The sequence below is a fragment of the Rattus rattus genome, chromosome 11 (assembly GCF_011064425.1).
Source record: "Rattus rattus isolate New Zealand chromosome 11, Rrattus_CSIRO_v1, whole genome shotgun sequence".
Classification (NCBI taxonomy): Eukaryota; Metazoa; Chordata; class Mammalia; order Rodentia; family Muridae; genus Rattus; species Rattus rattus.
In genome coordinates, this window is record NC_046164.1 from 12,109,790 (window position 1) to 12,125,806 (window position 16,017).

At 45.5% G+C, this 16,017-nt stretch overlaps 1 protein-coding gene across 6 annotated transcripts in view; it reads right to left on the reverse strand.

The window, feature by feature from the left end:
• Wdfy3 (WD repeat and FYVE domain containing 3) overlaps positions 1-16,017 on the reverse strand; it is a 168,058-nt gene that overhangs the window by 94,082 nt on the left and 57,959 nt on the right. For 5 of the 6 annotated variants that reach the window (XM_032916271.1, XM_032916266.1, XM_032916267.1 and 2 more), the window contains 5 exons: positions 13,326-13,793; positions 12,534-12,635; positions 9,648-9,841; positions 4,342-4,799; positions 3,032-3,115 (listed from right to left, as the gene is read on the reverse strand). In XM_032916271.1, the coding sequence (XP_032772162.1) occupies positions 3,032-3,115; positions 4,342-4,799; positions 9,648-9,841; positions 12,534-12,635; positions 13,326-13,793 (1,306 nt within the window). The remainder of the gene's footprint in view (positions 1-3,031; positions 3,116-4,341; positions 4,800-9,647; positions 9,842-12,533; positions 12,636-13,325; positions 13,794-16,017) is intronic. The other variant, XM_032916269.1, reaches the window with a different exon arrangement.

Genomic DNA, 16,017 nt, shown 5'->3' on the forward strand with positions numbered 1-16,017 from the left:
AAGTAGTTAATTAATAAGCAAGGGAATAAAATGGCATTTCAAATGTCAGCTAACATGACTGTTGTAGTCATTTGTAATTGCTAGAAATTGATACTTAATATTCCAACTTAAATTCCCATACAGTGACGTTTCATCCTGGTTTTGGTAGTACACGGTCAAACACTCAGTCTCCGCTGATGGTATTAAGTATTTCAAGGCTGCGTGCGGTACTGAGTGGCTGTGATCTTCCCCACACAGATCTAGTTCTGACTCCTTTATGGCTTCCTTCTCCTCTCAATATTGCTCAACCAATACTAGCTTTGTCCTGGTATGTCTCTTGAGCCGTAAACGACGGAAAAGTCACGTCCTTTACTTTCCTAAATACCAGACAGGCTGGTTCTTCCTATTCTAAACACAGGGAAGAATCCAGGTTTTTCATGTAAGACAAGGGTCACAAGTGCAGACTTCGTCAGTGTCAGAATGTTCTACAGATCGTGCAAACACAATACAGAGCTGGTCTGTCATTGGCTAACAAACCCGGTCTGTGCTGCCAAGAGGAAGAGATGCCCAGGAGCTGATGTAATTTGTTGAATTCTAGAAATAATGTGACTAAGTGACTGCAATTCTAATTTCAAAACCCTCTATATTTGGACGTGTGAATAAATATGCTGCATTAGTTGCCTGATTATAACTCAGGAGGGGGCGACCTGACCTAAATGGCAACCTGTAACTGTCGGTATAGGGGGTAGGGATGTGGCTCGGGGAAAAGTGCTTTCTGAGCGTGTCTAAGTGGCCATCATTAATCCCAAGCAGTCGGGGTGGGGCAACATTAATTTTAGCATGGACACAGTGAGGTGGCACTGGCTGTAAGACTCGGGGAGCGTGGGGATTAGGGCTGCTCACATACGTTTGCTGCTTGAGGGACAGCTTTTTTCTAACTCGAATCCCCCTATCTCTACAGACAGTTGCACTGCGAACAATGAAGACACATTGCTGATCTAAACACAGACCTCTATACAGACTCATTTTCCTCCTTGTCAGTTACCATTTAAATAAGCCACTCTTCTGGGAAATTTTAAAGGAAATACATTCTTTAGACTGTTGATTTCTACGTTCTGAATTTCAGTGAATGCATATAAGAACTAAATGTTTAGGGACACAGCAAATTATAGGCCTTTATCACTTATGATGTGGTCATTTTAAAGTCAGGGGTTTTAGTAGTTTCAACTACCTCAAAAATATAATTCTTTCTCTAATGTTTACTAATTTTTTGAGACCATAAACACAGTCATGTTAAAAACTTACATGTCGGGGTTGGGGATTTAGCTCAGTGGTAGAGCGCTTGCCTAGCAAGCGCAAGGCCCTGGATTCGGTCCCCAGATCCGAAAAAAAGAAAAAAGAAAAAAAAACCAACAAAAACAAACAAACAAACAAACAAAAAAAACCTTACAAGTCTTTACCATACTCAATTTACAACAGAAAGCTATGAGGTTTAAATTAAAGTTATTTTACAGCTTGTTGATTTAAGCTCAATGCTTTAAGAGAAAATAATTTGGCACGCACAGAGCCCTGTTTACTTATAGTATCACATAAAAAAGAAAAAGTTATTGAGGGTACAAATATGTTGAACAATGCTGAATTTATTTAATGCTACTCATGATTAACTAACTGCAATGAGATCTAAGCCCCTGTATAAATTTACGACAAAAAAAAAAAAAAAAAAATAGAAAGTATCCTTGCATCCCAATGCCTGTTACTATAGCATTTAGTTGGCCCGGGTATCCCCAGGGAATTAGGTCCTGAACCCCCTGGGGAGCCATCTCCATGTGTGTTCAACTTTCACATGTCAAGTGGGGTACATTCCCCTACCTAGGTTATCTATCATACCCTATACAATACAAGTGGTTCTTAGACTTTATCTGTCAGGCAAGAAGATGAAAAAGCCCATATGTGTTCCCTACAAACCAGATTTTCAATCTGACGCCTTTTAAACTTAGAGGAACAACACACAGCATATGATACTGTTGACCCACTGTCTACAATAGTATTTGTTTTGTAATCTGAACAACTGTCAATGGGGTGAAAACCACAACATAACAGATTCTCAGATCCACTCCTCACGAACCCTGCCTGGAGATGTTTGTATAGGGTTAAGGAACTGCTGTAGCCTATGGGGACAGCGGAGGACAGAAGGGAACAGCGGTGCCAGCCGCAGAGATTGATCATATTAGATGCCGTGACCCTGAAATGGATCTCAGCTTTTGTCGGCCTATCAACTGGCTTGATTTTCTTTCTTTCTTTTTTTGATTTATAAAATTTAGATGTTCGATGAACTGGACCAGCTTATACATTTGCATGGAATATACGAAATTAAAAACCTATTAGGTTTTTCTTTTCCCTTTTTCAGAACTTAAGCTTTGACATGTCTCTGTGACAGCCTCTAATCTCAACTGGTTAAACCTGACTGGGAAAAGAAACATTCTGGGGCTCTGAAGTTCACTTTGCAGTAACAGTAAAACCAAGAACAACCCCAAAGTCCCTAATGAGAAAGGGGGAGCAGCCTACTTAGCGAGGCTAAGTATGTGCTAAGCGAGTGGCCCACAATTCTCTGGACAGTCTCCTGCCACTGTTCCACATCTCCCCCCTAAGCACCAGGATTACAGACACGTGCTTTACAAGAGCTCTGGGGATCTGAACTCGGGTCACCAGACGTGTGCGGCAAGCACTTAACCACTGATCACTGGCCCAACCCCAGGACAGTATTCTTAAGAGAAGGTAAAGCTGCTCTACGAATAACAGTGAAATCTGCATAATAAGGATAAACGAGGAATCCTATATATCCCCATACTCTTATGGAAGAAACATCTTATTTTTATCAACATACTCTAGTTCAAAGTGGTCATCTCAACACTTGAAAAGTATCTTTTTTTTAAGGCCCCAAAGCGAACCTCAGCCAGAGCCCTGTGCCCCAAAGCACAATCAGTCCATCAACCCACAAGCAGGCACAGGGAACCCAGGCAATCCTGATTGCCTTCCCGGGCAAGGTCAGTACCTTTTCCTGGACAAAGCTGGTGTCCCCCAAGGAGAGGGGAGAGAAGACTCGCTTGTCAGGCAAGGAGGGATCTGCTCTGTGCGACTACAGATGACAAAACAGACACGGGTTAGAGGTTAGGAGAGAGCACCGCCGGCAGCTGGTTAGTTTCACGGGAGACTCGGGGTCAGTGTCATGAGAAACATCTTCCATATTCTGCAGGAGCGGGGACCACAGGCAGAGCGCACGCACCGACTACAACAGGAAAGGCGGTCGGAGGAGGCGGGAGCTGCTCCTACAGTGTTAACATGGACCTTGTTAAACAGACGCGGGGAGAGCTAAGGGGTACCGACTGGGGTCAGCAGCCAGAGGAGAAAAGCAGCAGCACACACACACCATCCCTTCGGCACACAGCACATCGGTACCATACAACATCCTGCTGCCCATAAGCTATGAATTACCTGAAAGACGAGAAACGAGAAACAATTTAGAGTATCTCCTGTTACTTGGTCTATTTATGGTTGAAATGGGAAGAAAAAGAGTCACTTACTCTATGAAAGAAAAGATAACGCTTAAGCTGGAGAAACCAGAGCACGACTGCATTATCTCCAAAGTGGAGATTAATTGAAATCATAGTCCAAGCAGTGAAAATAAATGACCCCAGGTAAATAGCTCTCCTGTGAGGAACCCGAACTTCTCCATCACAGGATGAATCACCTCACACTGAAAATATCTATGTGGCCATTATCAGTGAACGGTGACCAGGACCCGGATGGTACCGTGCAGATCCAATGCCTCAGGGCCCGAATGCACGGCGGCCTGGCATGCAGCAGCTCTCCTGCAAGCACTGGCCTCCTGAAGGACTAGGTAACCGACAATGACGGACTCCTGCCTGCGATGAGTACCGCAGGCCTCTTAGGGAGGCACGCCGCCGTCCAGGGACTATGAAATATGAAGCGTGATGACAGGCTATCTGCTATCGCCTGGCAATATGTATCCTAATAACCATGTTCTCCAGAGGACGACCAGGATGGACCCGTCCACACACACCTACTGTTTTCTGAGAGTAGGGAACAAGAAACATGGCACAAAAGAAAACAGCCTAGAAGCTGTCCCAGTAACGGGCGCTAACTGAACGCACATTCACTCAGGCACAGGCTCCTGGCTCCAAAGCCGGCATCTGGACAACGGGAAGAGTCCCCGGTGGAGTGACAGGCCTCAAGCAAACAGAAGAGTCACCGGCTTTTCACGGCCCTTCCAGTTAACTGGAGTCTAATGCTCAGGCTGTGCTGAGCGTGCCCTGCAATTCGGAAGGCAAAGCAGGCCCGTACCTGTCGAAAGAATCGGTGGCCACTTTGTAGAGATAGATGAAGAGTTTACTGCAGTGCCGCAGGGTAGGTGACACGGAGTCCACGGGCACCGCCCCTTCCTCCAGCAGTCTCTGGAAAGGCGAAGTATTTGAGGGGAAGACGTTCACGGCACTTATTTTCCTGAGGTCTGAGAAGCAGCCGAGAAACCGGACGGCATCCGCCAGCTTTTCGTACTGGATCTCGGTCTTGAAGAAGTGAGAGTTGGCTGGCTCGTAGCGCAGAGCAGCAGTCAGCGTGCAGAACACAGTGTGCAGGAGCTCAAACACTTGGTTCTGGTTCACCTTCTCCCAGCCATTCTTGGGAGGGGAGCTCAGAGATCTCTCCATAGCAACGAGCAAGGATGTGATGTACACAAACCCGCCAACTTTCCTGAAGACGGTTCTCGAACGGTGGCTTTCTCGAAGGACGGACAGCAGGGCCTGCAGGGGAAGAGAAGGAAAACAAATTGTTATTCACTTACCTTTTTAAAGATAATGAATTCAATTACTTAGCAGAACGATTGTATTACGTAAGTAAAATACGTAGTCTGGTATCACACGACCACGAAAGCTTGTGAATGTTTCAGTGGATTATCACATGGGTTACTCCAAGGGGGAAGATGAGGAAGGGTAGCCAAGACCTGAGGGCTCTGATTCACACACAGTTTCTCAGGGTAGAGGACTTAGAAGTCAGTCTCCCTAGCGAGGATTAGAACCCAAGGACCAAAAAATGGCCCCGCCCCAAGTCAGCCATCTGACCTAATAACCAAGCCGTCCCACCAAGCGGCTGCTTGTCACCCACTTGATACCATCTGATGCTAACTTGTCGATTAAGTGTGCAAGGCACTAGTACTAGGAACCCTCACACTCTGTCAACGTTACTTGCCCAATAGTGCAGTGTTATGTAAAGTGAGGGCTTCTTATCCAAGAGCCTTTGGTCCAGGAACTCCTTCAACTGTTTTCAGAGTAAGGACCATGGGTGTATACGGGAGTGAAGTCTGAACAGAAAATATGTGTGCTTGTGTGCGTGTGCGTGTGCGTGTGTGTGTGTGTGTGTGTGTGTATGTGTGTAAATACTTTTATGTATGACAAAAAGCTCCACCATAGGGGATTCTCTACATGGGGAGTCGTATCAGAAAGCTCTAGAATTTGGGGTTGAAGTGCTGACTCCGCAGTTACGAGCGCTCTTAGAGGATCACACTTCAGTTTCCAGTGCTACACGGGGAGTCACAGCTGTCTGTAACCAGGGGATCTGGCATCCTTCCTCTTTTGGCTTCATAGGCATGTGGTGCACAGACATACATGCACAAGAACTAAATGCTTCTTAAGTTTTAGAGTTTGGAGTTCTTTTAGATTTTCAAAACAGCTGTTCAACCACCACCACCACCACCCACCACCATCATCACCATCATCATTGGGTGAGGAACTAAGGCCATATTTTAAAAAGTTATCAGGATTCTACACTGAGATAAGTGCATGGCCAAGGGAGGGCATAAGCCCAGGAACTTCCGCTTCCCCAAATGCATCTAATCACCGCATCGTTTTGTCCTGAACATCTGTTCACCCAGGTTCCTACTCTTAGGACATCTTAATCTCAGCAGCCAGCGTATTTCAGAAATCCATTTTCTTCAAATATTATGTTTCTAAGGGAAGCCCAAGGACGGGAAAGGCTGTGTGCTAACATGGGTTATAACTGCATACAGTGTGTGTAGCCATCCGGGAAACGCCATGTGCTAACATGGGTTATAACCACATACAGTGTGTGTAACCATCCAGGAAACGCAATGTGCTAACATGGGTTATAATTGCATACACTGTGTGTAACCATCCAGGAGACGCCATGTGCTAACATGGGTTATAATTGCATACACTGTGTGTAACCATCCAGGAGACGCCATGTGCTAGCACAGGTTATAACTACACACATTGCATGTAACCATCCACGTAAGGTTATGTGCCAATACAGGACATAAATGCATATACTGTAAGTAGCTGTCCATCTGACACACACCACTTCAACAATGATGAAGATTTCACTATGTACTATTAACTTGTTATTTTAAAAGAAACTATATGGGCTGGGGAGGTGGCTCAGGGGTTAAGAGCGCTGACTGCTCTTCCAGAGGTCCTGAGTTCAATTCCCAGCAACCACATGGTGGCTCACAACCATCTGTAATGAGATCTGATGCCCTTTTCTGGTGTGTCTGAAGTCAGCGACTGTGTACTTAGTAAATAAATTTAAAAAAAAAAAAAAAAAAAAAAAACTATATAATCTGTGCATGTTACTAAGACACAGTGTGAGCCTTCCACTCTTTTGCTAAGAATTTCCATTTTAAAAAGTGTTTGGTAGCATTTCTATGTTGCCAAGTTTCGTAATTATATTTTTTTAACAATTATAGTTCATGTTCAGACATTTCAACATTATAAAGATCTTAAAGTTATGAGAATGAATGCGGATCACAGAGCCAGAATGCTGGGATTCCAAGTCTGGCTCCAACATTAAACTGCTTTTATCATGCCACTTACTCACCCTGCCTGTGTTATGCTTTTCAGGAAGTAAGACAGAGATAATTAGAACTCACCAAACACACACACACACACACACACACACACACACACACACACACACACACACACACACACACACACACACACACGTTTGTAAAATGGCCTGGGACGCAGCCCCTAAATAGTCTATCATTCTATGGGACGTCAGTCACGATAGATTATTTCAGATTCCAAGCATCTTACTGTGCTGCGCACTGTACCTGACATGTGAACGTGTCTAACAGGAAAGGCACAAGAAGAACAGGAACTTTGAGCCCATCATGACTGTTGTATTCATGACAGAGAGACCCCTGTGCATGGACTATGACCAGGGATGAGTTCGGAGTTACCCATATGGCCAGTCGGGATGGGTTAGAGAACAGTGGTGTGGATTCTCAGTCTGAGAGTTTCTACTCTGGGACATGGTTGTCTCCTCCATCTTCAGAACTGCTACCTGTTGGCGTTGCCACAGTAACAGTCACTACTGGAAAACTCTCCAGAAGCAGGGCAACTGAGTCTGTTACTTAAATCAATAAATGATAACAAGCAGAGAATAATAAACTCATCATAACATCTGGATCCCGGGGTGACATGAGAGAATTCCACTATGTGTCACTGATTTGGCACAAACCTAACACATGCAGTTCACGTGTCAGCAGGACAATGAAGGGTGTAAGATTTCAGGTCTGCGCAGACATCACTGCAAAGCGAATTAGCAGACACCTGTGGTCTACGCTGTTGGAGTCTGTGGGAGTTTTGTAAACAGCAAAGTGGACCCTACATCCCCCACTGCCTCCCAGCACTGAGGTACGAGTCCTGAGTGAGGTCAAGGTGCTTGGAGCTCTCTGGCTGGCTAAAGTGCTTCAGTGACCAATGCTGCTCTTAGGTTAACCAGCTTTAGTGTGGTAAGGTGCAGCTCGTGGAGCTCCATCTACACCGCCCTGACCATGCCCAATCTTGCCTGATCTCATAAGCTGAGCAGGGCTGGGACTGGATGGTACTTGGACAGGAGGTCACCATATTACTGGGGGTGGAGAGGTGGTTAAGAGCCCTGCCTGCTCTTCCAGAGGTCCTGAGTTCAAATCCCAGTAACCACATGTAGGCTCACAATCATCTGTAATGGCACCTGATGCCCTCTTATGATGTATGGGAAAACAGAGCACTTATATACATAAAATAAATAAATCTTTACAGAAGAGAAAGGGAAAAGCATGGGAATCCCCTCTTCTTCCCTGTGTCTGAGCACAGCGGCTCTGCTACGATGCCTGTGCCCACTGCCTCGTGCGTTTCCTGACTTCCCTGCTCTGCTCTTCCCTATTCTCTGTCTAAATGGGAAGCTCTGGGCTCACTCTGTCTCATCTGCCTCAGCTCTAACACTCCCACTGTCCCACTCTCTGAGGACGTGGTGGCAGCCTAGGATGGAAATTGTATTTAGAAATCATGGATCAGTAAGTTAATGACAATAAGAGTTTTAGTGACTCCTCTGGTTTCGGCAGATGTCATTTAAATGCCAAAGGTTTCGAGAGAAAGCCCGGTGAGACTCTCGGTTAAACTTCCCTACTCACACCGCAGAAGGTAAACACACAGTTCTGCGCCTCACCTTGCCCCAACCTCATCCTCCACCACTAGACTCACACGTCAGATGTCTACTGAAGCTGAGCTTCAGGTGAGAGCGTCTAAACCACGGGGAGGGTCTCGGGGACAAGGTCTCTCTAGCATAGAGACTGCAAGGGACTGCAAGGAAATGAATCAAATTAAATAAGTAAAATGTTACAGGGACATGAATAGCACCTACCTTCATTAACAAAGAGGCTTATATGCGTGGATGCGTGTGAATGTATAGAACAAAATGTACACACAGAGAACAGCGTTAGCTGCTGTTATAATTACGATGTTTTTCTCGAACAAATTAAAAGAGAGATGTTTAACTTCAGTTGGCTCTAGAAATGTCCCACATGACAAGGCCAGCAACGTGAGAAGACTCAAGTGCACAGATCCTAGGAGGAAGGACGGCACAGCAGAGAGTGCAGGTAGAGGCCCTGCGCAGGGGAAGCCAGCCGAGCTCACACTACCTTCCTGCTCTGCAGATCAGTGCCCTAACTGCTCTGCAAGCTTGCCAAGGCGTGGGATGATCGATGGGTACGTTAACCTCGAAGGGCACCATTAGATACTTACGAGGGCCTACTATGGACACGGAGATGCATAACCATGTACATACAGCATCACGTAACAGGTTTCGTGTATGCATAACATTGGCTGCTTGGTACCTGACCGATGATAACATACAATTTAGCTTTTAGCAATTCTACGATTCAGATGAGCAGGGCAGCTGCTGTGAATGTCAATCCCTAGAAGGAGCTCACGCATTGGAGGACACGAATGACTTTTCTCCAAACACAATGCATACAGATGGATGGGGGCTTTGCTGTGTTGGATTTTGGGATTTTCTCTTTGGCAGGCTGCAGGTTCAGCAGTTAAAGCATGTGTTGCTCTTACAGATGACCAGAGTTGATTCCTGGCAGCTCACACGGCCCTACGGTCCCAGCTCCATGGGCTCTTATGCCTCTGGCCTTCACTGGCAGCCAGTCAACACTACACACTCACACGTGGAAAACACCCAACACATAAACGTGACGAACGCTAAGTCTCGGAAAGAATGTCCTTGTTGAAACTAAGTCCACGTAATTCCCAAAGGACCCCGGACGTTAACAGTGAGGAAGCAGGCGAATTTGTCACACGTACCCTTAAGATGTCGGTCTTCAGCTGCAGCTCTGTGGGTGGGGCTGAGTGCATGAGCCCCAGGAGAGTGCCCATGTCATCCTCCCCGTTGGGAGAGAGCACCAGTTGCTGGATGGTCATCAGGGCGTGCTGTCGGCACTGCGGGTATTTCACAATGTTGTGAGCGCACCTTGCACCGCCAAACTCACGGAATATTCCTGAAGGAGTCAGAGGACCAGGTTAGAACATCCGGGGCGAATGGGGTCAATTACAATTCGACTGCTTCTGTAGGAACAGTAACTCAAGAAAAGTGCTTGAAAGCCAGTACGGCTATTTAGCTTTTCATATCACAATGTACAAACTGCACCGGAGGATGTCGGGAACCACACAGACACTGTCTACAGCTTTAACGTACAATTAGTGCTAGTCACCGTGACCACTGCTAGAACATCTCAAGATTTCATAGGCAGGCACCTTGCACTGCCCTTCAGTCAGGTTTTCATATGAATGACACCCCTCTCCACCCCCATAATCGAGATCTGTCCGGAAACGTGAGATCTGTTTTTGAAACCGTGGAGAGGGGAAAAACAACATAAAAACCGTGGGAAAATTACAAGGAAATAAGGGACAACGCTACAACCCAAAAGATAAATTCTACGACAGACGACATCGGCCGTGGGGTGAGCCTTCCCTGTGTGTTACTTAATCCACAGTCACAGCAGGTAGCTGACAGCACGGGGTCACATGTCTGGGCAGAAGTCTGTTCTAGTCACTGCAGACCCCCACTCAGCCTCTAAGGAACCAGCTCAAGTCAGGTCGCACCCATCTATTTCTTACATGTGGTTCTTATCCTCCTCCTTACAAAATATCTCGGTTCCACTCTAGCTTTGTCCGTATTGTTACCGTTGTTTACACATTCCATCACCCACAAAACTGGGGCTTTCTTCCTACTTTGTTCCGATAAAGATAGTCAAGCGAACAGCCAGGCCTCGGCACTCGCCAATCACTTACATAACACGTACTACATCTCTCTCAGGATGCACCTCTCTTCCTCACTGTGAGCTGTCTGCCAGCTGCGACACAATGCATGTTACTATGTAGAAGGCGGTTTCTCTGTTCCCACCAACAGACCTACATCTTACATTAGGTTCATTTTTTCTCTCTCTCTCTCTCTCTCTCTCTCTCTGTCTCTCTCTCTCTCTCTCTCTCTCTCTCTCTCTGTTCTCTCTCTCTCTCTCTCTGTCTCTCTGTCTCTCTCTGTCTCCCTCTCTCTCTGTCTGTCTCTCTCTCCCTCCCTCCTTCCTCTCTCTCTCTGTCTGTCTGTCTGTCACACACACACACACACTGCCTCTGTCTCTCCCTCCCTCCCTCCTCACTCTCCCATGGCTTCCCTCACACTCTAATCCTCTTCCTTGCCCTCAGTCTCCGGGATAAGCCTGCCCACTCACCTGAGCTCACTTCCTTCAGCTTGTACTGAACAGATGGTCCTAGAATTTTTGGCTCGTTTTTGCTTTTTCGAGATGGGGTCTTGCTATGTAGCCCTGGCTGGCCTTTACTGTCTGTGTAGACCAGGCTGACCTCAAACTCAGAGATATCTGCCTATCTCTACCTCCTAGGGGCTAGGCTTAAAATCCTGATGTGTCACATCTATGACCCACAGCTATAAATAAGTATTTTAGATTTGACTGATAAGGCAATTGTTTGAACAAGAGTACACAATATAACTTTAGAAAATACATTATACTATAGAACTATTCTATATAAATCTCAAAGAAAAATACTATACAAAGCAATAAAATATTTTAAGGCAGTAACAGCATTACAGATTTTGCTGACCAAAGTTCTCATTTTTAGGGTACGACTGTATCATTGCTGAACGACTGTACCATTGCTGAACCGTTACCAAACTGTTGGGGACTTGATTTAATGGATTTCCAAATTACATGGGAATTCCCACGTTTGCTTGTAAAATGCTGAAGGTCCTTGTCCCCAATTGGTTTTTGATGGCTCACTGAAGAGCCAACAGCCTATGGCTGGGTGGAGAGAGAGGGGCAGAATCTTTATATTTGCCTGGGCTAGGAAGTGGGAGAGAGGAAGAGGGAGAATCACCACGACTCTGGGGATGACTCTGGGAGACTGGGGATGAGACGTAAGAGGCGCAGGACAGAAAGCCAACCAGCCACGTAAGAATCCCATAAGTGGCACTTAGAGCCACTCCCCCACAGGGTCTGGGGCAGCAGAGATGCAATACTAACTCAGCAAGTTGACTCAGCAAAGTTGGACAGGAGAATGGGCTAGCAGCAGGGAGATGCCCAACTATTAAGGCATATCAAAGTTAATTGACGTGTGTGTGTGTGTGTCTGTCTGTCTGTCTGCTTGTCTTTCACTAATCCAGAGAGCTCTTGGGCGGGTGCAGCAGCCACTGGGAATACCAAGAAGTTAGCAAACTCCCTGCAACACTGAACAAACTGTGCCATTACTAAAATGACTGTAGCATTAGTGAATGACTGTACCATTACTGAATGAATGTACCATTACTAAAATGACTGTAGCATTAGTGAATGACTGTACCATTACTGAATGACTGTAGCATTACTAAAATGACTGTAGCATTAGTGAATGACTGTAGCATTACCGAATGACTGTACTATTACTGAACAACTGTACTATTACAGAGTGATTGGACCATTACTAAACGGCTGTACCATTACTAAAATGACTGTAGCATTACTGAATGACTGTACTATTACTGAACAACTGTATAATTACTGGATGACCTCCATTATGGAACGGCTGCACCATTACTGAATGACTGTACCATTCCTGAGCCACTGCTTTCCTTCAGTGACAGAAGCTTTAGGAGACAAGCAGACCCACTCCTGGAGCTCTGGCCTGTGGCTTTTTGCTCACCTGCGTTTGTGTTGGATCCTTGAAGCAGCACAGTCAAGGCCTCCATCACCAACAGAGCCAAGTGCTTTTGGTCTTCAACTGAACTATTGTTTCTTGAGTCCCCTAGAAAATAGTTTCAAAGATCCACATCATAAAAGCACTGTTCTTCAGCCAGTGTCACTTGAATTACTATTCTCCTTACTGTGCCTTTAACATTTACTTTCTCCCTAGCACAGATGCTAATAATACACCCTTTAAAATAACACATGTCCAGCGCCTGCCCAAAATATGCTCAAATTGATGTTAACAGTTTTTTATTTTAGCGCGGGAGGAGTTAATTTTGTAACAAATATTCAAAATGAAAATGCCAGACACGGTTAAACACATCCCTCACAGGGATTCTAACCGCAGAGGCCAAGCGGAGAATTATCAAGTTCAAGAGGAAGCTGCTTATGAATCAGCTGTCTGTTCAACAGGCACTGATTCACAATTAAATCAGCTCACAATGAAAACTTACGAATGGCTAGATACATTAGAGCCCTTCTCATGTTTATCAAAAAGGCATCCGACGGTGTTTATGAAGAATCCCTAAATGGACATGTTTGCTCTCAAAATTTAATGAAAAGTACTTTCAGATACCCACATAAAATTGTACTTAACAGAAGGTGAAGGAAAAGTTAATGCTGGAAATACTCACTGGAACACAGCACGCTCACACATGGACAGACGGATGAACACAGCCCAGGCTTGCCTCAGCCCCAGCAGCTCCCTGACCCGCGTCCCAAACCGAGCGTCAACCGGGGAAGTGCTTACCCTGCTCACCAAGCGCCTGAGCTGGATCCTTCAGGAGGGCCGCGTACTTATGCAGAAGGTTTACCATGACCTCCAGCAGGCCCACCTCCCTGAAGACGTCTTTGAATATGTAGTCGTGCCTTGTGAACTTCAGGAGGGTCTTCATCGCCACGATGCTGCAGTGGTGCGAAGAACTGGACTTGAGCAGGATGCTGACACTGATGAGCTCTTTACAGGGGATGTAGTTCAGGCTGAAGACGACAAACTCCAGCATCTCGAAGTACTTGGTTTGCACTTCTGGGAGTTTAGAGATCTTCTCTGCAAACTGCGACAGGGTGTGCTGGGACTCTAGGATGAAGTAGTTAGCGCTGTCCGCCATGTAGATGTTCGTGATGGCGTCCAGGATGATTTGGGCAAGGAAGTTGGTTTTTGCTTTTAAAAATGCATTCTGAAGAACGGCGAAGGCCTGAATGTTTCTCACACTGTGACCTAAAACAGAAAGCAGGGACACGAGTGGGTGCTATGCCACGTTTAATCACGGTCAAGAGCCATGAGTGTCACCATCTAGCGAATAGGTAGTAAGACAATGTCCCTGTTTTCAGGTAAGGTCTTATTTTTCTTCATGCTTCAAATCGTTAAAAATAACTAGAACCAATCAAACGTTCAATGCGCCGTGATGGATATTTTAATAATACCGTTTCTTGACAACTACTGCCTGAGAATGAAAATGCATCACAGACATCCAGCCTCCTGAGTGTGGAAACAGTTTACAAGATGGTGGACTGACCGTGCCTGAGGAGCGCTTGCTCTCAGTCAGACAAGTGGCAGCATGCGCACAGCAGGCTGTGAGTAAGAGGGGGACATGTGCTCTTTCACGGTCTCCTGTGTGATGGCAACACAGGGATTTTCATAGAAAACACACATATGCCAGGACAACCTATGGCCACTAGTGCTGTCCCTAAACTTGCTTTTCAAACACATCATACGGAACAATCAAACATCTTCTCATATAGGTCCTGTGAGAAAACTTAATAATGATAATTATAAAGAAAGTTGGATTTGAAGCACATTAAAAAAATGGTTTTTTTCTATAAAAACTGTCCCTTGGCCCACAATATTAGCGATATATATCTTATGAAGTGACAAAATTAACACTGAACTTTATACAATAAACAACATTCTAGAAAGGGAGTAAAACGTGAACTAGAAAAGTACACCATGGGTCAGAAAGTCACTCAGAAATGGTAGGCAGCATGGACATTTCTGAAAAAAAAAATTATTAAAGTTCCCCAATTTTCAGAGCATATATTAGTTCAGTTTTCACTTATAACATACTAATACATCTTGGGGATAAGAAGTACGAAACACAGTCATATTCGATTTCTTTTGAAAAGATACTTTTTATTATCTGTAGTCGGCTAAAACTCAGGCTTAGGCAGACAATGGAACTAGAAACGTAAAGCTAAGAATGGGGAACAGCAATTCCGATATTCATTTCACTTATTGGTCATTGCATCTCTTTGAAAAATCTTTATTGCTATCATCAAGAAAACCAATGCGTCAGGTGTGGGAGCCCAGCACTTGGGAGGGGAAGGCGGGCAGAAGTCAGTGAGTTTGAGGATGGCTGCTCTACAAACTCCAGGATGGACAGGAATCCCCAGTGAGACAATAAATGGTGATGCATTTGTGGGGAGAGAGGAATGCTGACCACTGCTGGGAGGGACAGAGACTGCTGTACACAACCATGGAAACCAACCTGGCTCTTCAAAACACTAGGCATAGAAAACATGGTCATGTGACCCACATACGTCTCCTGGGTTAATGCCTGAAGGACTCCCAGTCTGCATTCCACAGAGACTCCTGCACACCCATGCTTTCTGCTAAACTATTTATTATATCACTGTCATTTCTGGTATGCACATGCATGTTCATGTGTGCATGTGCATGTGGCTATGTGTACATGTTGACTGTGAGAGCCACAATATGTGTATGAAGGTCAGGGGACGACTGTTGCAGGACATTTGATCACACTGTGAACCATGTAATTGTGTTCTTTACTGGAAAAACCTGTTTCTAGTAGTGTGGCTCAGCCTTAGCAAACACCTATACTTCCTCTACTTGGAATGCAGACATGATCTTAGTATGTATCTTTAACCCCAAACAATGAAGGTAAAGTTAGTTTGTAGAAGGAAGCACCTATGTTTCAAAGTGATGTCTTAGTGAGTGGCAGAAAAATCAGAGAAACATTTGACAGAATAGGATATGCCTGACTCTCACAAGAGAGGAAAGGGAAGCTACTTTCAGGGGTGGGGGGTGGGGGGGGGAGAGAGAGGGGGGAGAGGGGGGGAGGGAGGGAGGGAGGAAGCAGTTTTTACTCAGAGAGTTGTACAGAGACAGGTTGTAGAGAGAACAAGCTAGACACAGGTGAAGACAGAAGGAGCCGGAGAAGGAGCCAGGAGATCAGAACAGATTGTCAGAGTTAGCATGAGGCCAAGCAGAGCAGTTCAGGAGAGGCCAAAAGAGAAGCCAGAGTGAATTAATCAACATAGAGAGGAGTTAGAGCCAGAAGAGCTGAGGTGACCAGCCAACCAGAGCTCGGAAGGAACTAGGAAGGGGTGAGCTGATTCAGCACTAAGTCTCCTAGGCTGAAAACATTCTAGGCCTAGATGAGACTGCATTGTAAAGGCTTCCAGAATGAGGCCTAGGCTAGCAG